The sequence below is a fragment of the Salminus brasiliensis genome, chromosome 17, assembly GCF_030463535.1.
Source record: "Salminus brasiliensis chromosome 17, fSalBra1.hap2, whole genome shotgun sequence".
NCBI classification, from domain to species: domain Eukaryota; kingdom Metazoa; phylum Chordata; class Actinopteri; order Characiformes; family Bryconidae; genus Salminus; species Salminus brasiliensis.
This window is the reverse complement of record NC_132894.1, coordinates 3203432-3231116: the sequence shown is the minus strand read 5'-3', so window position 1 is coordinate 3231116 and position 27685 is coordinate 3203432. Positions and strand designations below refer to the sequence as shown.

The 27685-nt window shown below is 42.0% G+C and overlaps 2 protein-coding genes across 2 annotated transcripts; both read right to left on the bottom strand.

Annotated features, from left to right (window-relative positions):
• Window positions 1–781: 781 nt before the first annotated feature.
• On the bottom strand, window positions 782–12116 carry lim2.2 (lens intrinsic membrane protein 2.2). Its single transcript, XM_072660397.1, has 5 exons — window positions 12022–12116; window positions 8347–8589; window positions 8015–8155; window positions 2230–2364; window positions 782–1028 (listed from the first exon to the last, which is right to left on the bottom strand). The coding sequence occupies exons 2-5, from the start codon at window positions 8522–8524 to the stop codon at window positions 958–960; spliced, it is 525 nt and encodes a 174-aa protein (XP_072516498.1). The 5' UTR covers window positions 8525–8589; window positions 12022–12116; the 3' UTR covers window positions 782–957.
• Window positions 12117–14549: 2433 nt separating this feature from the next.
• On the bottom strand, window positions 14550–26838 carry ftsj3 (FtsJ RNA 2'-O-methyltransferase 3). The gene is made up of 20 exons (XM_072660845.1): window positions 26686–26838; window positions 25859–25964; window positions 25703–25749; window positions 25537–25616; window positions 24334–24433; window positions 24027–24221; window positions 23830–23945; window positions 23617–23721; window positions 22151–22251; window positions 21788–22045; window positions 20782–20917; window positions 20506–20696; window positions 20271–20391; window positions 19358–19448; window positions 19136–19283; window positions 18884–18981; window positions 17327–17429; window positions 17060–17243; window positions 16870–16964; window positions 14550–15775 (listed from the first exon to the last, which is right to left on the bottom strand). The coding sequence occupies exons 1-20, from the start codon at window positions 26750–26752 to the stop codon at window positions 15487–15489; spliced, it is 2631 nt and encodes an 876-aa protein (XP_072516946.1). The 5' UTR covers window positions 26753–26838; the 3' UTR covers window positions 14550–15486.
• Window positions 26839–27685: the final 847 nt, after the last annotated feature.

Here is a 27685-nt window from a genome sequence, read left to right as displayed (position 1 = left end):
AGACAGACAGATAGAGAGATAGATAGACAAACAGACAGACAGACAGACAGACAGATAGAGAGATAGATAGACAAACAGACAGACAGACAGACAGACAGATAGAGAGATAGATAGACAAACAGACAAACAGACAGACAGACAGATAGATAGATAGATAGATAGATAGATAGATAGATAGATAGATAGTTAGATAGAGAGACAGATAGATAGATAGACAGATTCATTGATTGATAGACAAACAGAGAGACAGACAGACAGACAGATATATAGATATATAGATAGACAGACAGACAGATAGATAGATAGACAGATAGATAGATAGAGACAGACAGATAGACAGACAGACAGACAGACAGATAGATAGATAGATAGATAGATAGATAGATAGACAGATAGATAGATAGATAGACAGACAGATAGATAGACAGATAGATAGACAGATAGATAGACAGATAGACAGACAGATAGACAGATAGATTGATAGATCCTTTAGAGCCTTTAGAGGTGAAGTGTCTACAGACAGCAGCTTTTCACACCACACTCTGACTCTGTTCACACCTTAACCATTTAATCACGCAGGAATTTAAAAAAATCCATGGAATTCTCCTTTAAGGCAAAACTCAAAGACCCCAAATGCCAAGAACACAAAACCACTCACAGTGTGTGTGTGTGTGTGTGTGTGATCCAGCTCTGTATTAAGTACACACTCAAAACAGCAGCTCAGCTTTAAGCAAACAGTCCAAAAAATCCTTTTATTCAATCCAGATCCAGAGTCGCTTTTTCCAGAATATAAATGCTCATAAGAAAGTTCCAGATTTTAAAGTCATTTTTTGCAGCAGCTGAAATTTGTCAGAGCAAAAAAAACAGCCCAGAGGTCCGGTCCAGGAGTTAGGGCTGGTCCAGGTCCAGGAGTTAGGGCTGGTTGGGCTGAAACGTCATTGGTCAGTGGGGAGAGATTTAACTGTCTGAAGCATTTGGAGGCGCAGGCTCAGCAGCATTCCTCTGATAAGCACACAGCTGAAACACACCTGGACAGAGACAGCATGTATCATTCTACAGAGAAATGTAAAGAAAAACGTAAAGTGGATGGAGGATAAAGGATATATATATATGTTAGTGGTGATGAATTGATTAAAACGAAGCTCAAACACAGAAGCTTTAATAGAGAAAAAATCTTCACCATCTTTTTAAGTGATATATGGATGAATAGTCACTGGGCTGGATTAGGCTACGAGCTAAGAGAGGAGCAGCTGTGTGTGTGTGTGTGTGTGTGTAAGACAGAGAGAAATTTACAGTATATATAATATAATATATATGGACTTTTTTATATAACTCAAAATGGACATATATTTGTCAAAATATAAGATTTCGCTGATTAATTATTATGATGAATTAACTATCGGTACTAACATATTCCAGCTCGTCTACATGGATTAAATGGGGATTTTCTTACTTTCCAATGTCTCCGTAAGTTTGAGAGCAAGCTGAGCGAGTATTTACTAATAGAGGGACTAAACTTTACTGATATTTCTTCCCTTCTCACTTTAAAAAATCATTCTTTACACATTTCCATTAGCAAATGACACTCTCCACCGGGTGGCACTCAACTAGCTCCTTAAGAGTCATTAGAAAAGTCCTGATGAACATAAAGGGCAGCAGCATCTCACATACACACACACACACACACACACACACACACACATACACACACACTCACTCCCACACAATATTGCAAATCTAACATTTTCATTACATTAATCATTACTTTTGTTAATTTACTTTTATTTCTTAGTTTATATATTTAAAGAGAAAGAGAAGTAGACTGAACCTGTTGAACAAGTAATTGTAATGCATATATATATATATATATACACACACACATATATGTGTATATATATATATATGAGCTTATTTTAAGCATAAATACATGCTGCCATCTGTCTTAATATATATTATTTATATATAAATTAAATAGTAGAAGAGTCAAATCTTTGTATTGAACAGCCAAATTTGATCAGACTGAGTCAGGAGCATCTCTATCTAATATTAACCCAAATAAAACAAATCTTCTATAAATGATGAGACCAGGTCTAAGAGGACTTTGGACAAATCTGAGAGAGCAGAAGAGAGATATGAGAGAGAGAGTGCGAGAGAGAGAGAGAGAGAGAGAGAGAGAGGGAGAGAGAGAGAGAGAGAGAGAGAGAGAGAGAGAGAGAGAGGGAGGCTTACCTGCTGCCAGAGCCAAAATGATCCCTATCCAGCCCAGGATGTAGGACCATGAGAACCTCCAGTCGATGTAGCGCTTTCCAAAGAAGTTCACAGTCACTCCAGTGTAGATTGCCAAAGCTAACAGTGCAAGGAAACCTAAAGAACACAGAACACTGATGATCGGGTTCCAGTGGCTCCTGTCAAGGGGGGAGATCTGCAGGTATCTGATATCTGTAAGTATCTGAGATCTGTGGGTATCTGATATCTGTAGGTATCTGAGATCTGTGGGTATCTGATATCTGTAGGTATCTGAGATCTGTATCTGAGATCTGTATCTGAGATCTATAGGTATCTGAGATCTGTAGGTATCTGAGATCTGTGGGTAGCTGAGATCTATAGGTATCTGAGATCTGTGGGTAGCTGAGATCTGTATCTGAGATCTGTAGGTATCTGAGATCTGTGGGTATCTGAGATCTGTGGGTAGCTGAGATCTGTATCTGAGATCTGTAGGTATCTGAGATCTGTAGGTATCTGAGATCTGTAAGTATCTGAGATCTGTAGGTATCTGAGATCTGTGGGTAGCTGAGATCTGTAGGTATCTGAGATCTGTAGGTATCTGAGATCTGTAAGTATCTGAGATCTGTAGGTATCTGAGATCTGTGGGTAGCTGAGATCTGTAGGTATCTGAGATCTGTATCTGAGATCTGTATCTGAGATCTATAGGTATCTGAGATCTGTAGGTATCTGAGATCTGTGGGTAGCTGAGATCTGTATCTGAGATCTGTAGGTATGAGATCTGTAGGTATCTGAGATCTGTGGGTAGCTGAGATCTGTATCTGAGATCTGTAGGTATGAGATCTGTAGGTATCTGAGATCTGTGGGTATCTGAGATCTGTATCTGAGATCTGTAGGTATCTGAGATCTGTAAGTATCTGAGATCTGTAGGTATCTGAGATCTGTGGGTAGCTGAGATCTGTATCTGAGATCTGTAAGTATCTGAGATCTGTAGGTATCTGAGATCTGTGGGTAGCTGAGATCTGTATCTGAGATCTGTAGGTATCTGAGATCTGTGGGTAGCTGAGATCTGTAGGTATCTGAGATCTGTAGGTATCTGATATCTGTAAGTATCTGAGATCTGTGGGTAGCTGAGATCTGTATCTGAGATCTGTAGGTATCTGAGATCTGTAGGTATCTGTGATCTGTGGGTAGCTGAGATCTGTAGGTATCTGAGATCTGTAGGTAGCTGAGATCTGAATCTGAGATTTGTAGGTATCTGAGATGTGTATCTGAGATCTGTGGGTAGCTGAGATCTGTAGGTATCTGAGATCTGTAGATATCTGAGATGTGTATCTGAGATCTGTATCTGAGATCTGTAGGTATCTGAGATGTGTATCTGAGATCTGTAGGTATCTGAGATCTGTATCTGAGATCTGTAGGTATCTGAGATGTGTATCTGAGATCTGTAGGTATCTGAGATCTGTGGGTAGCTGAGATCTGTAGGTATCTGAGATCTGTAGGGGTGAGACAGTCAGGTCTTGAAGGTGATGTGTTGAAAGCTGAGCCTTTGACAAGAACCTAACTGTGATGTTCTAGACAACTGGGTGAGAACATCTCCAGAACATCAGGCAGGTTGGTGTTTTCTGTTTATAAAATCTAAATCTGGGTTTAGTGATTGGGGGCCGGGCCGGCCACACTCAAACCCAAACCATCTTGAGTCCAGTTCTGAAATCAGCCTGGAAAGGATGTAGATGTAAAACAATAAGCCGTATGATCATGTGATTCATGAGGAGAAGGTCAGGTTTGTTCTGTTTTATGAGCTCAGCAGATGAATCACTGAATCACACTCATGTTCAACAGAGCTGTTTCTCAAAACCCTTCCTGGACTTTCCCTGCTCTCACAAACACCTGATGCATGAAGTCAGAACAGTCTGATAATTAACCGATGAGCTGGACCACAGCTGTACCAGGTCCAAATGATGTGATGTGGGTTTACGCTGCTTTCACATTGTTGTTGTTTTTTTCTTTCACCAGGATGAACTTCCTATAAAGTCAGGCTATTCAGTTGGGTACAACAAAATGTTCATGGTAGCAGTACTGGTAGTACAGTACTGTATAGTATAATATAGCGTAGTACTGTACAGTGCTGTATAGTACAGAATAGTACAGCACTATATAGTATAGTATAATATAGCATAGTACTGTACAGTATAGCTCAGTACAGTATAGCACAGTACTGTATAGTATAGAATAGTACAGCACTATATAGTATAGTATAATATAGCATAGTACTGTACAGTATAGCTCAGTACAGTATAGTACAGAATAGTACAGCACTATATAGTATAGTATAATATAGCATAGTACTGTACAGTATAGCTCAGTACAGTATAGCACAGTACTGTATAGTATAGAATAGTACAGCACTATATAGTATAGTATAATATAGCATAGTACCGTACAGTATATCTCAGTACACTATAGCATAGTACAGTAGTGTATAGTATAGAAGAGTACAGCACTAAATAGTATAGTATAATATAGCATAGTACTGTACAGTATAGCTCAGTACACTATAGCACAGTACAGTAGTGTATAGTATAGAAGAGTACAGCACTAAATAGTATAGTATAATATAGCATAGTACTGTACAGTATAGCTCAGCACAGTATAGCACAGTACTGTATAGTATAGAATAGTACAGCACTATATAGTATAGTATAATATAGCATAGTACTGTACAGTATATATCAGTACACTAAAACATAGTACAGTAGTGTATAGTATAGAAGAGTACAGCACTATATAGTATTGTATAATATAGCATAGTACTGTACAGTATATCTCAGTACACTATAACAGTACAATATTGTATAGTATAGAATAGTACAGCACTATATAGTATAGTATAATATAGCATAGTACTGTACAGTATAGCTCAGTACAGTATAGCATAGTACAGTAGTGTATAGTATAGAAGAGTACAATACAATACTGCCTAGGACAGTAAAGTATAATACAGTATGGCATGGTACAATATTGTGCATTACTGTATAGTACAGAATAACATAGTATAGTATAGCACAATATATTATAGTATAGAATAGTGCAGGGATGTATCTGAGATCTGTGGGTAGCTGAGATCTGTATCTGAGATCTGTAGGTATCTGAGATCTGTAGGTATCTGTGATCTGTGGGTAGCTGAGATCTGTAGGTATCTGAGATCTGTAGGTAGCTGAGATCTGAATCTGAGATTTGTAGGTATCTGAGATGTGTATCTGAGATCTGTGGGTAGCTGAGATCTGTAGGTATCTGAGATCTGTAGATATCTGAGATGTGTATCTGAGATCTGTATCTGAGATCTGTAGGTATCTGAGATGTGTATCTGAGATCTGTAGGTATCTGAGATCTGTATCTGAGATCTGTAGGTATCTGAGATGTGTATCTGAGATCTGTAGGTATCTGAGATCTGTGGGTAGCTGAGATCTGTAGGTATCTGAGATCTGTAGGGGTGAGACAGTCAGGTCTTGAAGGTGATGTGTTGAAAGCTGAGCCTTTGACAAGAACCTAACTGTGATGTTCTAGACAACTGGGTGAGAACATCTCCAGAACATCAGGCAGGTTGGTGTTTTCTGTTTATAAAATCTAAATCTGGGTTTAGTGATTGGGGGCCGGGCCGGCCACACTCAAACCCAAACCATCTTGAGTCCAGTTCTGAAATCAGCCTGGAAAGGATGTAGATGTAAAACAATAAGCCGTATGATCATGTGATTCATGAGGAGAAGGTCAGGTTTGTTCTGTTTTATGAGCTCAGCAGATGAATCACTGAATCACACTCATGTTCAACAGAGCTGTTTCTCAAAACCCTTCCTGGACTTTCCCTGCTCTCACAAACACCTGATGCATGAAGTCAGAACAGTCTGATAATTAACCGATGAGCTGGACCACAGCTGTACCAGGTCCAAATGATGTGATGTGGGTTTACGCTGCTTTCACATTGTTGTTGTTTTTTTCTTTCACCAGGATGAACTTCCTATAAAGTCAGGCTATTCAGTTGGGTACAACAAAATGTTCATGGTAGCAGTACTGGTAGTACAGTACTGTATAGTATAATATAGCGTAGTACTGTACAGTGCTGTATAGTACAGAATAGTACAGCACTATATAGTATAGTATAATATAGCATAGTACTGTACAGTATAGCTCAGTACAGTATAGCACAGTACTGTAGTGTATAGTATAGAAGAGTACAGCACTAAATAGTATAGTATAATATAGCATAGTACTGTACAGTATAGCTCAGTACAGTATAGCACAGTACAGTAGTGTATAGTATAGAAGAGTACAGCACTAAATAGTATAGTATAATATAGCATAGTACTGTACAGTATAGCTCAGTACAGTATAGCACAGTACAGTAGTGTATAGTATAGAAGAGTACAGCACTAAATAGTATAGTATAATATAGCATAGTACTGTACAGTATAGCTCAGTACAGTATAGTACAGTACTGTATAGTATAGAATAGTACAGCACTATATAGTATAGTATAATATAGCATAGTACCGTACCGTATATCTCAGTACACTATAGCATAGTACAGTAGTGTATAGTATAGAAGAGTACAGCACTATATAGTATCGTATAATATAGCATAGTACTGTACAGTATAGCTCAGTACAGTATAGCATAGTACAGTAGTGTATAGTATATAAGAGTACAATATAATACTGCCTAGGACAGTATAGTATAATACAGTATAGCATGGTACAATATTGTGCATTACTGTATAGTACAGAATAACATAGTATAGTATAGCACAATATATTATAGTATAGAATAGTGCAAGGATGTATAGTACAGTACAGTATATTATAGAATAGTACAGGGCTGTGTAGTATAGCACAGTACAGGGCTGTATAGTACAGTAAAGTATATTATAGAATAGTACAGGGCTGTATAGTACAGTATAGAATAGCACTGTACGGCCCTGTATAGCATAGAATTGTACAGTATAGTGCTGCCTAGTATAGTATAGTACGATACACAATAGCACTGCACAGTACTTTATAGTACAGGGCTGCACAGTATGGCATGGTACAATGTTGTACGTTACTGTAAAGCACAGTACAGTATAGCACAGTACAGCACTGTATAGTGTAGTATGGCACAGTATAGTATAGTACTTCATAGTACAGTACTGTACAGTAAAGTATTGTACAGTATAGTATGCAATATTATATGGTGTGGTGCTGGGTGCAACCTAGAACTAAGAGACACTGAGTGGTCACCATATTTACACTTTGGGATAATGCTCCTGGTTGAGGGAAACCGGCGCCATCTGCTGTCCTGGACATCAAATGTAGAGTTAAGGCACAAAGGAGGCCATGAATGTGCCGCCGTACAGCTCACAGGCATAAAACCCCACTGTAGAAAAGTATAGAGTCTGAAAAGTAGCTCAACTAGTTCCTAACTAATCCAACCAGGCTGCAGATCCCACGGATTAACAGCTTTACTAGCCGTGAGCTGGGGCTGCAGCTACATCTCAATGAGAAAGGTTGCATGAGTAAGCTCAAGAGTTCTAGATAATACCTCCAAGCATCACATCAGGAGTGCTAAAGCCGGGAAAGCATCACTGGTTCTTTTTTCCCTGATTTTGGAGCGTTAGAGCTGAAAATAATCAAATATTACGATTATTTAAAAAATGAATGTAATTAATATATAATAAATACATATATTGAGAGAGTGAGTTAGGGAGTGAGTTAGGGAGTGAGTTAGGGAGTGAGTTAGGGAGTGAGTGGTAGCCCACCAGACAGCAGCAGGGCGATACCCCCGGTTCTGACCCTCCTGTTCTTGGTTCCGTTGGCAAAGGCGCTGAGGCCCAGCACCACTCCAGCAAAGCAGCTCAGAACAGACAACAGCATGAAGGCCCGCGTCGCGTCCCAGAAGGCTGCGGAGGACACCAAACATCATCTCACTCAGCAAGACTACAGACCGAGGTTCCAAGACCCAGTTTAAACCCAAGTCTAGACTGAAATGGATTTGTACAGTGTTTGCAAACAGGGTTCTTTGACTCGTAAAACAGCAGAACCCTGTTTTGGTGCCACGCAGAACCATGCACCTTCAACTCTCAGAACTCACCCACAGTCAGCGTGTGGGCATGGCACTTGTGATTGATGCAAAACCTCCATAGGCCCTGATTGGCTGAGTTACCGGAGTACCGATACTGCATCCAGTAGTCGGTTGCTGTGGAAACGATGAGGAGCACCAGGGCGGCCACACCACACAGGGTGCCCCCGCCGGCCAGAGTGTACAGCATCAAGGACAAGCCTGGGACTGAGTCCACCTACAGGCCGAAAAACAAACCTCGCAGGATCCTCCTTCCTACACACCAGAAAACACAGAGTTACCGTCCAGCGTACAGTCACATGAAAAAAAAATACCACCCTTGGTCTGTAAACTGTAAACCCCTCGACGGTCACTTTATTTTATACTTCATTTTAAATGCTGATACACGTTAAAATATAACGTGAAATTTAATATCTATGATCAATTCCGCACGTCATTAGCAAATCGTTATCCCAACAAGGGTGTCCAAACTTTTGCATGCTATTGCATGTATACATTATATATTTGCTTACAGTGCAATTACTCCTACAATACTTTTTAAGATAAGGAGTTACAGTATACAAACACCAGCATTCAGCCTAATGCAAAAATGATGGCACCCCCTAAACTGTAAATAACCCCATGCTTGGCAGAGAACTCATCACTCCTCCCATTTTCCTGCTTATTTACATCATTTAACAGATTCTTACGCATTAAAAGTTAATGTTTCTACTATTTCCAATAAATTAGAAATGACAAAATTGCAATAAAATGTTCTTTATTTATAAAATTGATTATATTTTAATTTAGAAAATCAACACAAAAATTATCTGAACAGGGGTGTCCAAACTTTTGCATGCTACTGTATATATGCATTATATATATTTGCTTATAATGCAGTTACTCCAATTACTAATTTTTTCGCAAAGGAGTTACAGTATACAAACACCAGCATTACAGTCCAATGCAAAAATGATGGCACCCCCTAAACTTTAAATAACCCCATGCTTGGCAGAGAACTCATCACTCCTCCCATTTTCCTGCTTATTTATATAATTGAACAGAATCTTATGCATTAAAAGTAAATGTTTCTACTATTCCCAATAAATTAGAAATGACAAAATTGCATTAAAATGTTCTTTCTGTGTAAAATTAATTTAGAAAATCAACAAAACCTAATCTGAACAGGAGTGTCCAAACTTTTGCATGCTTCTGTATATATGCATTAAATATTTGCTTACAATGCAGTTACTCCAACTACTAATTTCTTCGCAAAGGAGTTACAGTATACAAACACCAGCATTACAGTCCAGTTCAAAAATGTTGGCACCCCCTAAACTGTAATTAACCACATGCTTAGCAGAGAACTCTATTTCCAATAAATTAGAAATTGCATTATTTGCATCATTTAACAGATTCTTACGCATTAAAAGTTAATGTTTGTACTATTTCCAATAAATTAGAAATGACAAAATTGCAATAAAATGTCCTTTATGTATAAAATTGACCCTGATCTGAACAGGGGTGTCCACACACACAGTGAACAGTACATATACACGACGTATTTGCTTACGATACAGTTCCTCCCACAGTCGCTTTAATAACCACTCAGCCACAACCACTAATCCCAGCGTCTGCACTGAAACTCTCCCAGACTCACTCTGACTCACTTTCCTCACACTTAATGGTGTAGAATGAGCTGGTAAATACACAGAATTAGACAAATCTGACATTTACTGCAAAACCTTGATGACCTGGAAGAATCGCAGTATTAAAATAGCTGCGTAAATGTAGGCGCCCTGAAACTGCAAACTGTAAACAAGTCACATCCTGGACAGAAGACACACTTCTCTCACACATTATCTGCTTAATTACCTACATTTACTTAAATCCTCACATGGGAAAAAAGGAAATTCATTATAAATGTATTTGTAAACATATTTTTGTAAAAATAATATATATTTTTTAATAAATAATATTTCTGCAAAATACATATATGTAAACAAAATATATGTATTATAATAAAATTGTCCTGCTGCTGTATATCTGTATATATGCAATTTGTCTCTTCTAATGCTCTTCTTAATTAAACGAGTTTAATATCTTTTAAAAAATAAATATAACCGAATATATATTTGTTATATAGCTAATATATTATGAAATGTTAGGAAATATTTAGTGTGTATAATGAAATACAATTTGATGAGTACTTTAAATGTAGAAAAACTGGTGTCCAAATATTTTATGTTATATATTACATTTTTATAATAATATAATATTTTTAAACCCTTTTTCCAACAGGTTATCCATACAAAAATTATGGGCATAGATTTCATATTTATTTTTAAGTGAGATGCATTTCAAATGTTGTTCTGTTAAAAAAAATATTTCAAACAATTACTGTATATTAAGGAAAAATATATGATATTTTTGCCCATTTTTGTACATGCACACATATTTATTTTCCATGTGAAAAAGTTTTTATCTGATATATTTCCAATTTCCAATTCCATACATGGAAACTACTATCTACAACTCGCAGGACATCATACCTCAGCTTGTTTCCAGCTTGTTTCCTGTGGGGGATTTGATCATTTTTCATTTTAAAGAAAAAAAAACTCATAATCTAAACAAGGGTGTCCAAATTTTTGAACAAACCTGCAGTACCTTTAATACTCCCACAGTACCTTTCCCTATGATAAACACTGGACCATAACCAGCAACCAGTCTCCCCAGAACAGCTTTCCCCAAGTCCCTCTGACTTACTGAACTCCCAGATATTGGTGAAGCACCTGAGTGGAGACGGTCAGAAAACGGTCAGACAATTAGACTCCAGGCCACTTACTCCCACAGCAGCAACCAGTCTCCCCAGTGAAAAACTCCCCTGTCCACTTGGACCTGCCTGCTCTCAGCTACTGAGGCACCACTGAGGCACTACTGAGGCACCACTGAGGCACCGAGCCATGTTGGCCGAACCCGTCCTGTACGATCAGCACTTAACCCTCGCTGACCGAAGCTTCCAAACGAGGGCTGATCAGCGGTGGATCTGTTTTATATGGCGAAGGTTGCAGTGAATGTGAACTGTCCACGCAGCACAGTCCACATCAGCACATTTTTATAATGTGGCCAAATGCTGGACTCACTGACTCACTGACTCACACACACACACTCACACACACACACACACTCGCTCTCTCCACATATAGAGACAGAGACGTCCCCTATTTTAGAAGTAGTGGTGTTCGGCAGGCCCGCTGCACTGCATATCACAATTCAACATTCATCTGTAAAATAACAGCACTATTCATGTAGAACCAATGGATGCAACCAATGGATGCAAGTGCAAGAGGGAACAGACTGGGCCTTTGTCTTCCACTGAACACACACTCATAAGGCAGTGTGTGTGGAATAACGTTGCTGCTGCTGCTGCTGTTGCATCCAATGATTGCAGGTGCAGGCGAGTGCCTCTCAGTCCAGATGCGGACTGTATTTAGAAGATCCTGGCTCTGAGGAACCTCCAGAAACCTCTTGGGATATCCTAAAAAAAGACCTCCACAGACCTGACCAGACATGGGCACGGTTAACGATTGATGGTCATTACTACTCTATGAGTTATACTCACTCTTTCTCTTTCTCCATGTATGTGTGTGTGTGTGTGTGTAGAGTCTAGAGGCTACCTGAATCCAGGTGAGGTGGTGTGTGACGTACCTCTCTGTCGGTGTTTGTCTCTCCCGGTGCTTTCCTCTGCCGGGTGTGTGCCTCGTCCGCTCCGTTTTAAGCCTTCTACGCTCGGCCGTCATTGTTTCTGCTACAATAGAGGGAATGATCCAGTGCAACATGTGAGATGTGAGGTAATCCCTCTCTCTCTCTCTCTCTCTCTCTCTCTCTCTCTCTCTCTCTCTCGTTCTCTCGTCTCTTTCCCTCGGTCACTCCCTCCCAGCCTCTCGCTCGCTCACAATCAGGCCAGTCTTCAGCGCCCTGAAATGCAGAAGAAATGAAATGCAGAATGTGCCTTCCCTCTCTCTCTTCCCCTCCCTCGCTCTCCCACCATCTCTCCAGGCCTCCTCAGACGGGGTCAGGCTGATAAGGCCTGGGACAGTGGCGTTCCACGCATTTCTGGGCCCTGTACAAATAATGCAGTACCGCTGGGAGGGCCTCAAATCATCAGAATTCTTCAACCACTGTCATCATCAGCGTCTTTAGTACTTAGCAAGGCACCCTTCTGCTGTTCTGAGCCAATGCTAATGTGATGCACGGCCAGATATCTGCTTCTGGCAGCGTTCATGAGAAATCCTAGCCCCTTACTCATGGGCAGTGGTCTCCAGTTCTGTTTCATCGTTCCACGGAACAGAATCCAAAAACGTCTGTGGACCTTTTCGGGCCTACGGATCAGCGGGATGTCTGGAGGAGGAAGAACACCCTGCCTACAGTGAAGCATGGAGGAGGCTCGGTGATGCTTTGGGGCTGCTTTGCTTCCTCTGGCTCTGGAAGACTGCAGCATGTGGAGGGAGGGCTATATGGATTCAATCAAGCATCAGGAAAGCCTAAGAGAACAGATCAGGCCTTCTGTGAGGAGACTGAAGCATGGGTGGCACTGGACCTTCCAACAGGACAGTGACCCCAAGCATACCTCCACCATACATCCACCAAGGATTGGTTTCAGAAGAAGTCCTGGAGGATTCTGGAGTGGCCATCATAATGGCCTGACTTGAACCCCCAGTAAATGTATGGTGGGATTTGAAGAAGTTGGTGGTTGCAGCAGCAAACCCAAGAATATCAGTGAACTGGAGGCCACTGATCATGAGGAATGGGCTAGGATTCCTCGGGAACGCTGCCAGAAGCTGGTGTCTGGCTGTGCATCTGATTTGCAGCGGGACAGAACAGCAGAAGCACTCAAAACAGACTGCAGTTGTCATTTAAAGTGGCATTTTGGGTGGAATGGGGAGAATATTGAGATGTTTAAATAGCTCTTGTTTGATCGGCTTATTGCAAACAAAATTTGAGGGCTGAATAATTTCAAGTGCAACTGAAAATGGATGGGATGCAAATTTAATATATAATATAAATATAATTAATATATGATATAATTAGTAACTATATAAGTCAATTTATTAAAGGACTAACAAAAGGTTGCACAGCTAAAGTGGTGGGTTGCTCGGCTGTTGCTATTTTGCCACTATTTTAAACTGCAGGCGTTTGTCATGGTGGTTACTACAGCATTTTAGACTGTATGGTTGCTAGGTGGTTACTATAGTGGTTGCTGTGGTACCCCATGGGGTTGTTTGGGTGTTACTAGGGTATTTGTATCATCGTGCCATAAAAAGGGTGCACACGCCCTTCGTTCCTATGGGCCAAGGATAACCTTTTAGTCCAGGCTTCTTGACAGGGCCTCCACCCCTATTCCATTCAGGGATCCTGGTTGGTCAGTCTTCCTGTTCCCTTCAAATCTGAGGCCTTTGTGGTGTCTGAGCTTGCAGTCACAACCTTCTTTACGACACACACTGTCCCAAAGTCCAACTTCAAAGGTCAAGTCATACGAACGAAAAGTGTACGCATAAATTTGTACATACACTCCCTGTCCACTTTATTAGAAACACCTACCTTGTGCTTAGCAGCCAGTTTAGGACCTCCACCTGGGAAGCAATAGGTAGACTACAGTGCCTATAACCTCACAGGTCATGATATAGGTGTACTAGACTCCAGCTGTTGATTACCAGCCACCTGCACCTTAATCAGTGGTCAATTTTGGACCACGGGAATGCTGTTGATCAGATACTATAGAGGTGACTGTCCATTCCCAGCACATGCAGCAATACATGGCACTGTTGTAGAAGCACATCAGGGTCACATCTAAGCTAAAAGGTGGGATGGATATTTTTGGGTTATATTTCCAGAAATGAGGAGCTCAGTGGTGAAAAAACAGCCACTGATGAAGTATAAGAGGAGAACAGCGCAAATGGTGCATCATCAGAGGAGGCATGAGCTACGGGTTTCTGATAAAGTGGCCAGAGAGTGTAAACACCTTTCATGCATTGATGTATTCAGTAGCACCTCTACACTCTAATCATGTTGTTGTTGGTGGGGTACTACGGTGAAGACCACTACCGGCCAGTGAGCTCCCACAGCTCTCTCAGTCTCTGTAATACGAGTAACCTTGCAAATCGCTCTGGATAAGAGCGTCAGCCAAATGACATAAATATATAATAGAAATATACGCAGCAGTAAACCACAGTGACTCTGGAACATCATTTTTTTTTATTGGACTGAAAAAATGTTATATAACAAACAATGGAAACACAGTTAAAGTATCTTAACAATCCAAAACACATTTTGGACATAACATCAGGCAATAACCCACCCTGTCCCAAACAAGATTCTGAGAAACTCAGAATTTCATTCATTTCTAATAATAAGTACAGGACACATCCTCACAATCCTGTATTCTGAAACACGCCATGTAGGTACACACTACCTACCCGAAGACTTTCAGAGTGGGTTTGGTGTGAAATGGTCAATTCTGTAGAAACGGACCTACTTAGATTACTGTGTATTGTGGTGGTATGGATCTGAATGAATGAATGAGGCATTTACTTACTTCAGGGACTATTTGGCTGCATGGCGCCCTGTGTGTACCCCTCCCCCCAGCACGAATTAACATTTAAATTAAGACCAATAGCTTCGCAAAACCCTGATCAAACTCCACAAGAGAGTCTCTGGCATCAGACAGCGTATCTGTGAAGGATCTTTTAGAGGCATTAAACTCTTCAGACGTCTGGATTTCATTTACCACCATTATATACACAAATCTGACTGAGGGGAGTTTCTCTAGAACGGAGCGTTTCACACCAACTGACCGGCTTTGCTTTGTATCGTAAGCACCTGCAAACTGTAATAAGCACCAGGGTGAATCAGAACCAGGGCTGGCAAACGTCAAAACTGATCACAGATCAGCACTAAACAGCAACATCCACCATCACTATGAACGTTATCACATCCTGCAGTCCACACTGAAGACCCTTCAGCCAAAAAAGAAACGAGCCATGGTGGAGAAACGGCACTCACAAACCCGAGAGAGTGTCCTTGTAGTCCGTGTGTAGCTTCAGTAAAGCTCAGCTCAGCTCATTAATAGCAGTCCAGGCTGAGCGTGATGCTGAAAAACATGGGCAACGGTTCTCACTTTCTGTTTGGGCGCCCCTTGCCCATTTTTGCCCCCTTGCCCGACTTTGCCCCTTTGCCCGACTTTGCCCCTTTGCCGCCCTTTCCTCCTTTCCTGCCCCCTTTGCCCTTGTCCTTCTGGTCCTTCCTTTGCTTGCCTCGTAAGTCCTTCTTCATTCGTCCGTCCACCACGCGGAAGACGCCCTTGACTCCTGGAGGACGGCGGATTTTGCGCCCTGCGCCCTTCTTGGCCACCACGTACGTGACCTCCCTCTTCTCTTTACCCACACCGGCCTTCTTGTAGATGCTGAGGAGAAATGAGAGACAGGGCACATCGTTGAGTCTTCAAAACACAAACAATTTATTACCCCCTTATGTGTCCAATTACTTTATCCTGATAAATTACACTCCTGCTGTCCCAGACGTTGCAAAAGCACACCCTAGTGGTTAAATCCAGTGCTGCATCTTTTTGTTTTCATCAAACTTTTTCACCCTATTCTCTCTCAATATGGTTCTGCCAATTTACCCCCAGCACTAGCAATGCTCCCGAGACTAGAAGGGTAAGGACTTAACACGTCTCCTCCAATACACACGAAGTCAGCCACTAAAGAAGCATCGCCAAGCAACTGCCACACACCAGGAAAAAACCTGGTACCAGGCTCCACCACGCCAGCTGCCAGCCACCACAACAGACGCCTGTGCCAGCCAACAACACTTAAGAGAGTCATCTACCCACCCAGAGAGACTCAGACTCTGGCTGCTGGTGGCAAAGCATATGGCTCTGGATTCGAACCGGTGACCCCCTGTGGCTGTAGTGGCAGTACGTTAGACTAGTAGGAGCCAATTGAAGCGCAGCCAGTTCTGCGTCTTTACCTCCACCTTAATTAATAATGGGACAGTGAGCATTTTCTACTCTGTTACATTCTGATGGATGGCAACCTTGGATCTTGGTAGCCATGGAGTCAGAAAAGGAACACTACAGGATTTTACTCTAATATGACTCTATGGGTTCTTCAGCGTTACACAGCAGCAGTTCTGGAGAGAGGTTCTCCTCCTGCAGCTCCACCACCAAAGCTCCATAGTGCAGTAGCAGCAGCGCTCCGGCCCGGAGTGGGAATGACGGAGACACCCTTCTCCCTGTTCCAGTCAGTGGAGCATCAGCATGATCCTGAAGCTGCTGTTTGAAGGTAAAATGCTACATAATGCTGATCTGAAGCCTCTGCTGAGACACTGCCCACAGTGGACGATGGACAGTGAAGATGAGCCACAGATGAGCTACAGCTGCCTGTAATCTGACCACAGGCTGAGGGAGTGATGGAGTGGGATTGTGAGAGTATGAGTGTGTGCATGTGAGTAAGCGACAGAGGGAAAGAGAGGGTCACAGCTGACGTAAAGTCTGACCTTTTGAGCTGCGCCATCTTTTCCCTTTCAGAGATATCCACCGTATTGACCACCGCTTCCGCCTTCTTCTTGGCCTGCTCCATCTTCTTCAGCATCTAGAACACGACACAGAAATGATCATCACTCAAGTTCATGACCATCATGGCTTCTTTCCTCCTCTCTCTCTCTTCTTTCAATCATACTCGCTCACCCTCTTCTTCTTGCGAGCTTTGGCTTCTGCCAGTTTCTTGATGGGACGGGCGTTGATCTCCCTCCACTTCTCTTTGTACTCCTCCACCATCTCCCGGGTGACGGGGACGGGCTTCTTCCTGTGCTTTTTCTCATCATCAGCAAACCAGGACGGCACCTCGGTCATGTCCTCAGACTTGGCAAACCTACAAGAAGACCGTAAAACTGTGAACTCTGGCGTCGCCAAGCGCAGAAACGTGAACGCGCTGCAAGTTGGCTTGTGGCCCACCTGTGGAAGGAGTCATCGACCAGGTCCCTGCGTCTCTTTTTAGAGGTGGCAATCTGAGCCCCAAGAGCCAGAGCCTCCGCATCCAGAATTCGAGCTCGTTTACCTGAAAAAGCACCAAAACAACAACAATTAAATATACTAGGAACATCGCTCAGTGTCATTATTACTATTAATTTAAGTTATGAAGTTAAGAGAAAAAAATACAGGTATAGAACCTCCTATAGGGACTTATTTATTTATTTATGTAATCAATCATCAGCACTGTAATGAGAACCTTGCCTAAGTGTGGGGATTGATCTCTACTAAGTGGTCTCGCCCCCACAGCCCCAAGTGCAGAGGAGATCTCAAAGCAGGTAAAACTCAAAAACAAACCTAATATAATCAACCCACCCGGGACTCAAACCCCGGCCACGGTGTTAATAACGCCTGAGCGCTAATGCGGCGACCTAGGTTCGAATCCTGGGTGGGTTGATTTGTTTGTTTTTGAGAACCAAGCAACTTAAAAGGGGTAGAAAGTGGCGAAAACAGATGAAATAGAAGAACAAAGACTTTGAGGGGAGGACGCTGACCACCTTGAAAGCCGAGAGAAAAACTGAAGATGGATCATAGGGATGCACCGATCCAGCTTTTTAAGTTCCGATACAGATATATAAACTTTGCATATCGGTCAATACCCGATACGAGCCAATAACTTTGTCAAATTAATAAACCGTATACCTCACCATGTGGGAGACACTTAGGGCTTCACATTTCAAATGACACATAATTAACAATAAACAATAGTGCAGGTCCTTGACCTTGACACAACATTCAAAATCAACATAAAAAAAAGGAGTCAAACTTCTTAAAATGTACATAAATACAAATATGTGAAATACATAAATCAACCAAAACTGAAAATAAGCAGCTTCACTTTGTTAAACACAAACATTAATCAATCTTAACATTTTTAGCGTAATTCAAAATAAAATCTAGCAGCTGAACCTGAGAATAATTAAGTAACTTGGTCAAACATACAAGCAGTAATCAAACCATGTAAACATTTAGTATCGGTTCCATGTATCTGCCTAATTATCCGATACCCGATCCAGCTAATTTTGTTAATATCGGGACCGATATCTGATCCTAGTATCGGATCGGTGCATCTCTAATAGAAGAGCCTCTTAAAGGAAATACGGAATAAACCAAGAAATTAAGATATACGACTAACCGGGAGTCCTGCATGCTCACTGTGTGTGTGTGTGTGTGTGTGTGTGTGTGTGTGTATGTGTGTGAGATATGGGGGAAACCTGGAGCTTAGACTGGATGTACAAAGGGGTGCGAGAGCCACTCAGCCTTTGCTAACGCAACTCAGACAGAGCTAAAGATGCAGCACTGAACGACTGAATCTGAGAGCACGTCTTGGGCTCGATTAGTCTCTGGCGTGACTCTAGGCCTCCCCCTAGTGGCCAGAGGGGGCCTCAACCTGGAGCCACCCAAACCACCGAACTAAGTAGTTAACCGACACACCAGACGGAAATGCCCCACCACCAAGGCCCCACCTGCAACCATACATACTTGTGCTCTCTACAGGAACCACTTGAAAGTCATCATCACCACCACCACCACCAGATAACTCCCCAGATCCAGAGGCTTTCTTCATTCTCGCAATCTCTCTGTTCAAAAAACGACCATACAGCGCAGAATTCAACAATCAGCATTAAAACACATTGATCATAAATATTAAGGCCAAATATTTAAGCTTTATTAGTATTATTTGTATTGCTGATGGCCTATTCAGCATCATAACTGAACATAAACAATGATTACCCTTCATCATCACTGCTGTCATCATCAGAGTCATCATCACTATCCTCATCCCCCTTCTCTTCCGCTGCCTGTGAAGTTGTGGCCTCTTCCTGTTCCTCAGTGGCCTCTGCCTCGGCCTCCTCTTCAGCCTTCCTCCTCTTGCCCTTACCTGAGAAGCAGAACAGGGAGTGAGCTACGTTCTCCTTGCAGATCTACACCATCACACCACAAGCAAGCACTTACCTGCCGCCAGCTTGCTCTGGAGTAACTGAGCCTGTTGGATTTCCTTCATTGCATCTCCATCTGCATCCAGATCCAGCTCAGCGAAGATTCCCTGAGATCACAGTGTTACAGCATTACGACCACAGGACGGGCCTTTACAGAGCTTGCATAAACACTCGGCAGACCGTAGAGAATAAAATCTCACCCCTCAGAGACAGCTTTAACTTTATGGCCTCATGGCGTGTTCTTAACTTTAATATACATCCATTGATTTTATCCCTGGCTAATTCAGACCATTTCTATTGGTCCATTCATCAGGAAAAGTTAAATTATCAGAGCCCATCCAGTGCCTTAATTAATCTCTGTCCCTGTCCCAACAGAGCTGCTTCCTTTGCTACAAAAGCAACAGAAAAAGAGAATCTGTCATTCTAAACACTACATGGACAAAAGTATTGGGACACCTGCCTATATAAAGCACTGTCCCTGTCCAAACAGTGCTGCTGCTTTTTGCTACAAAAGCAACAGAAAATGAATCTGCAATCATAAATACTATATGGACAAAAGTATTTGGACACCTGCCTATATAAAGCACTGTCCCTGTCCAAACAGAGCTGCTTCAAAAGCAACAGGGAAAAAAAAAAAAAAAACTATAATCTTAAATACTATATGGACAAAAGTATTGGGACACCTGCTCATTCATGGTTTTATCCAGAAAGAAAGGAATTAAGAAAGCGATTCTCCTGCTTTTGTTGGAGTAACTGTCTCTACTGTCCAGGGAAGATCTGTCTAGATTTTGGATCTGCACTGCTGTGAGGATTTGATTGCATTCGTCTTTTTATTGTAAAAGCTGGATTCAATGGAAATACACTGTTCTAAAGACAGCAACGATGTAGGAAGTGCAAATGAGCTGTGGCTGATGGACAGTTCCACCCACCTTACTAAACCACATGGCGGTCTCTCGCTCCGACTTCTCATCTTTACCCTCCAGCTCAACCAGCAGCTCATTGTCTTCACCTTCGGCATCATCTTCCTCCCCCTCCACAGTGAAGGAAACCCTGGAGAACACAGAACCATATAAACACTGGTGTTGGAAGAGGTAGAGCTATATGGCCTTGTGCAGGACTCTACTGTGAGCTAATCGGCTACAGCCAGCCCTGAGCGTTACACACTTTTTCTTAGGAAGCTTCTTCTGCAACTGCTTCTCATTCTTCTCAATCTCCTCCAGGTCCTCGTCATCCAGGTCTGAGGCCAGGGAGATGCCATCACTCTCCGCGTCAGAGATGTGGACGTCCTCCTCTCCCTCCTCGTCCAGCAGCGCGTCGGCTCCCTTCATGTCCCCCAGAGAGAGCTCGTTCAGACCCTGCAGGTGAAGCATTAAGAGGGGAGAGTTTAAAGCTGTTCAACAGAATGTGTGTGTGTGTGTGTGTGCGCTCGATTTGCAGTACCTTGGCTTTTTTGATGGTGCTGAGGGAGAATATGCTGGAGTCTCCACCATCTGCGATGGAGACTCCAGGCAGGTCCATCTTGAGCTCCACTCGCTCCCTCTGCTTGCGCCGCTCTTTCAGGAGCTTCTTCTTTTTGCTACAAAAGCAAAGAAACCATTAATTATACACACACACACACACACACACACACACACACACACACACACTACATGGACAAAAGTATTGGGACACCTGCTCATGTTTCTTCTAAAATCAAGGGTATTAACGAGTTCACCCATCATTCCAGGGAACACAGTTCTTCCACTGCTCCACAGCTCAATGCTGGGGGGCTTTATACCCCTCTAGCTCACGCCTGACATTACGCAGCATGGTGCCAATAGCTTCATGTAGATCTGCTCCCGAGAGCCCTATTCTACTGGCAGCACTCCTCCACAGGTACTAGACAAGCTGTGAGTGTTTACACCTTTTGCACATCTGTGTCAGCAAGGTGTGCAGCTTAAAGTAGCTCAATAAACATGTTCAATAAAACTGGTGTCCACAAACATTTGGGCATTTAGTCCCTATTTAGCCACTACAGCCATAATTATTTTTCACATAGCCTGTTCTGATTGGCTGCCCTGTATTGGGCCTCATTCAAAAAGCAGTCTGGGTTTACAAACCTCAGTGTAAATGGGCGGGGCTAAACGCTGGAGGGTAAATATATGTAAATGAACTGGTTTTTGTACCCCTGGATGTTTTCTCAGCTTGGTTTCCATTATTGGACTCTACATAGAACCTGGAACAATGTTCACGTACTACATCATGTGAAGGTGCTACAAGGGGTTCTGTAAGCGGTACCACAGAAGAACCACTTTTTATAAAGTTCCATTAAGATTGTTTAGGAGATCTGTGAGTGTGGAGAACCTCGTAAGTTCATCAAGCTTACACTCACAATTTCTCAGAAATTGGTCTTAACGGAACCAGAGGTGGTTCTTCTACGACTTCGCTCACAGCGCAGAACACCTACCGCTTCAGCTCTGCTATCTCCTCTGCCTTCAGCTCAGCCAGCTTCATGTCCATCTCATCATTCTCCTCCTCCCCATCCTCCTTTTCCTCTTCCTCTTCTTTCTTGTCCTCTTTCTTCTTCTTCTTCTTCTTCTCCTTTTCTGTATCGCTTTCGCCTTCGCTTGAGCTGAGGCTGATTTCTTGGTCCAGCTGCTTGGCCTCCTCTTTCAGCTTTTTGGCCAAATACCTCCTCAGCTTGGCTCTCCATGACAGCAAGAGACTAATGCCCAAACACACAGAGGAAGAAAAAAAAAGGTTTAGCCACACTAACAGAACTCTTTACCATGTTTTTACATAATACAGGACCGTAACCACGGAAACTCACCGGAGCTCCTTTCGTCCTAGAACCTTGATGTCCCTGCAGCACTCCTTGATCTCAGAAGAGGTGGCTGTGTGGGATTCCAGCTCTGGACTGTCAAAGGTGATCTGAAGGAGACAGTGAAAGGCAAAGGCTATCGTGTTATGTCAGTCATATGAAGGTGGGCTTAGCATGTAATGAACACTCTGACGTTGAGCATGTGGTCGTACTGGATGTTTGCCTACCTTGGAACCTGTGGAGAAGTACAGAGAACTGAGTTCTGTTCTTCCCAGAAAATAAACATTTAGTTATTTAGTTTAGATGAACTCTATTTGCTATTATTATTATTATTATTATTACCAGCATTAATCATTATTACTCATTATTCTCACTATTATAATTATTTTAGTTAGTAATATTAGGCTTATATCAGCACACCTGAGCAATAGAATAGTTTAGATGGTTTGGTAATTTTGATCAATAATTTATAAATAGTTCTGATCAGAGGAGGAAGGGTCGTGTCGCTCTTGTGAGTCTTGGTTCCTCTCAAGGTTTCTTCCTCCAGCTCTGAGGGAGGTTCTCCTTAATGCTGTTACTTTGAATGAAATTTTAACATTTTGCTAATAACCCTGATCTGCAGTGAGGTTGAATCATTTTGAGTATCATTTTTAATGTATCATAAGGATTTTTAATTTGTTTAACTGTATGATGGTTGAACTGTATTAGGATGTATGATAAGCATTTTAAAAAATGTAACTATGATAAGGATTTTTGTTTTTAATTTTAAATGTATATGATAAGGATTTAAAACATTTTTTAAATGTATGATAAGGCATTTTTTTAACGTATTATGAGGATTTTTATTTTTTAACTGATAAGGATTTTTTTTTTTTATGTAAGATAAGGATTTTTTACATTTACTCAGTACTCAGTTCACACAGCCGATACAAACTAGCTGAGGGTATTTTCTGAATAAACAGCGAAGCTCTTTTGTCGAGCTCTGGAAAAGAGCGTTTGCTTAATGCCTTAAATGTAAATGCAATTTGGTAATGTGAAAAAATGAATGAACAGTCTTTTGTAAAAAATTATTCATATGCAAATCACATGTAAAACGCATATCGTAGAACTGGGAGATATGAAGAATTTTTTATCACAATGTTAAGAGATTTTTTACAATATATGATATTTATCGCAATATTTAGTCATGTAGACAAAAAGCACCAACAGTGTAAAATAAAAAAAAAATGCTTTCAAAATACTCTCCCATACTGAGTACCGTGATTTTTACTTAAATATAATTAAATACGGATTAAACTCTTCGTAATGAAATGTGCAGTTAATCAGTGTTCTTTAAGCACTGACGAAATCTCATAAAACATAGTGTACCACTATATCAAAATTTATCATTACAATAAAATTGTGATATTGCCCAGCTGTAGCTTATATCGCTTATTAATTTTATTCCTATTATTAGTAGTAGTTGTTGTTCTTACTTCACTGGCTTTGCTTAAGAAGTCCACCGGGTTCTCTGCCTTCAAAAACTCAGTGATTGAGAAAGTGTGATACAAGGTCAGGTCACCCTCGTCATAGCCTTCCGCCTATTAAACAAACAAACAAGCAATCGATTAATCAATTAATCAATCAATCACACACAGCTCAGTGGAAACATCATGTACACATCCTTCCTCCTCTGTGAGAGCGCTGACCTTAGGCTTCTTCACCGTGACCAGCTCCTTCACCGTCTTCACCTGCACGTCCACCTCTTTGAAGGCGTGCTTGGGGTCGAAGAATTTGTTGTCGACTTTGTCAGGAGCCAGAAACCCTGACAGAGTGGAGGAGAGGTGTTATAACACCTGTAATAACACCTGTAATTACAGGGGAGGGAGAGAGAGAGAGGCGCTACCTTGACAGATGACAAAGATTTCGGCGGACTCGTTACGGGACGCCTGGGGCTTGGTGGCCTGCACCTTCTTGAAGAACTGCTGGAAGATCCACATGAGGGGCTGGTAGTCCTTGGAGCGAAAGACCTTAGTGACGAAAGTCCCTCCTTTGGCAAGAAACTCGCAGGCGAGCTTGAGCGCCATGAGAGTGAGATGAGCTGAGGGCGAGGATCAACAGTGAATCTAACAGCTATTACAGACGGCAGAACCCAATCCCAGAACACCCATCAAGCACCAGTTTGAGAACCATTGCGCTCTAATCGTGATTACCTTGAGAGAAGGCATCATGCTGCCAGTTGGCTCCCACGTTGGGCGCTCCATCATTAAGCACCACATCGACTTTCCAGGTCTGCAGCTCCTTTCTGAGAGCCTATTGGACAAAGGGGTGGTGTTCATTAGCGTGGAGAATATGCCGATATTATACCGGTTTTGTGATCAATTCTGCCATGATGGGCTTTTCCAGTATACTGTGGGAACTGGTCGAACCTATAGATCACCGGACAACAGCAGGGACCAAATAAACAGATCTTGTGAGTCATTATAGAGAGTTTATAAACAACAACAACAACCACTGCTGCTACCGGTGCAGCTGCTGATGTAGCTAACCGTCTTTCAGTCTATTATGATATTTTATTGATCATTTTAACATGTTCCGGACAGATGGAGGAGGTGTGTGTATGGGTTTTCCCCTCCCCCCCCCCCGTATTTGTCTGTTTAAATGACAGGTCACTGGACTCGAGAGGATTCACCCGTGATGGTGATGTGGCTCCTGATTGGTGGAGGTGGAAAAAGCCACCAGTATAAAGACTCCTATAAAAGATTCCTTCCTGCACCGCCGGCCTGATAACTGTCACATCACTTTTAGAAGTGTAATTGTTGTTGTTTTTGATTTATTATATTTATATTAGTCAAGCCTAAAAGAAGAGCAGGGGTAAAGGCTTATTTTTACTTTTTATTATGTATTTGTTTACTTATGTGTTTTCCTCGTTTATGGTAGAGGGAGACAGGAAGAACCTTTTATTATTATTTTTCGTTGTTATTTTGAGCTTTAATTTAACCCCTGATGTTAAACATTTAGACTTGTATTTCCGTTTTGTGGTGATTTTTTTTTCTGGAGGGGGGAGGGAGGGTGCCGAAATGTCTGGGCTAGTGATCTTGTTTCCCTTTCTATTTTATTTTATTATTATTTGGTTCAATTATTATTATTATTATTATTTATTTTTGAGTTTGAGTTTCTTGCATCTTGTCTGCCATCTTCAGAAATGCTAAATATCATTAAATATTTCACATATTGTGATAATATATAATGAATAATAATAATAATAATAATAATAATAAGTATTATAATATCTATAAGTTCACTGTTAAATGCATCATACCACCCACTCATCATTACTGTATATCCACCCGAGCTCCAGCGGAAAACACTAAGCTAGTTGGCTGTGCCAGCTCTACCACAGACACCAGTCCTACCTGTCTGCATTTTTCAGTTGTGATGTCCTCCTGCAGGGTCACAACACTGGGGATGGGTTTGATGGGGACCAGATCCACTCCTGACCACAAGGAAACCAAGAACAGTAAGACAGGACTGTACAACTAATCGCCACCCAGTTCATTAAAGCTCATGTTCGGCACTCACCGATGATGAGACTGGACACAGGCATAAACTTGGACGCCACCTGCAACCTGTAAGAGGACAAAACAAACAAAATCACCACCCGTGGGACTCTTACTGTTACTATTACAACATACTAAAGCGTCTCAGCCCGGAGACTGGACGGATCTAACAGCTCACCATCCACCAGGAGCAGCACACAGGTCCACAAGAGCCCGGGCCTTCTGAAGAAACTGGAATTTACGGTTGAGCTGGATGAGCTTAAAAGATGAACGAGACCTATAGCCTGCAAAACAAACAGCACAGCGTAACGTATCTCAGCTTTTACTACAGACTCACTGCGGAAATGTAGCTTATAGATTATTAGGCTGTATATCTGGAACAGGTTAGATATTTTCAGGTGTCTACTGTGTAATTACAGGCGTACTGGAAGATTTTTGACAGTACAGGTGATGTGATTTGATCTGAACGGTTTGTCTGAATCATTTGGGGCAGTGGTGCTGATGACAGGGTTGTGGGTTCGATACCCAGGCTCAGCAAGGTGCCACTGTTGGGCCCTTGAGCAAGGCTAGCCTTCACCCTCTCTCTGCTCCCTGGGCCCTGGAGTTGCTGCCCACCACTCTGGGTGTGTGTGGATGTGCTCACTGCCCCTAGTTCACTAGAGAGAGTGTGTGTGTGTGTGTGTGTGTGTGTGTGTTTACTACCACAGATGGGTCAAATGAGGAGGACACAGTACAGTGACTAATATGAGCACCTTTACCTTTTCTACCTTTATTTTGAGCATCTCTGAGAGCCTGAAATCCTTAAAAAGCTCATAACCAACAACCTGCCCTTATTTTACTGGATCTGAGGAAAATGCAGATTCCTCTTATGACAAACCTAGAAATCATGACTCCACAAACCCCAAAGCTCCCCTAGCTAGCTAACGTTAGCCAGCCAGCCAGCCAGCTAGCTAGCTTTAGCTAATAAATAACAGCAAACATTACTGTTACTGTTCATTAACTCACCAGTTTCTTTGGCCAGGTGATAAAACTTGTCCTTTCGGGTCTTTCCGACCTTTAACTTCTTGCCCATGTTTGTTATTCAGGAGTTCAGCCAGTCGATGAAAGTCTGAGGCTTTAAACGTGTCGAGCTTCTCGGTCAGACTCCACACGTGGGGAACTGCGGCGCGGAGATGTGGCGTCACAGCTGAAGCTAGGGCTGTGTTCCAATTGGCGAGTTTACTCGCTGTGTTCTTGTACGCTATAAAATGCACTGTAGTAAAGACAAGGGCTAGTGTGGTAAACCCACTATTTCACCAATACTTAATACCATTTTTGTGTATTAAAGTAAGTAAAATAAAGTACTTTTGAATTAGTGTTGAATCCAACGACTAGCCCTATATACTCTCTTCGGGATAGGCGAAGGTAGTGGGGAGGGACGGGGAGGGACAGGGAGGCCAAACACAATATTTTTGGTTAAAGGTGCAATAAAATTAATGTATTGAGTATTTCTAAGTAATTAGTTCTATGAATATTAAGTGTGTGACTTTGCTTGGGGTGAAAATGTCCAGATTTGGTTTTACAAGCCTATTTACCACCCTGTTATTTTGACGGAGGGTGGGGCTGCCCACCGCTCGGGGCATGTATGCTTACTGTCATTGAGTGTGTTTGATCACTAGTGTGTGTGTGTGTGTGTGTGTGTGTGTGTGTCTACTTTACAGATGGTTTAAAGACCAACAGTGTCCAACTCTAATGGTGAATATGTGGTCTTGTCCCAATTCAGGGGCTGTACCCTTTGAACGCTGCAGTATACAAAGGGTGCATAGACACAAAGGATCCTTCGTTGCCATTGAAAAGAAGGACACATAACCCACCCTCACACAAAGGGACCTTCTAAATGAGACAGCCTAGTCGCATTTGTAGCCTCCGAAGGGTGCAACCCCTGAACTGGGACAGAGCTACTTATTCTCCCAAAGTAGCTGTTGGGTGTAGCCTCAAAAGGCCTCTGCTAGTGGGTTGGGTATGT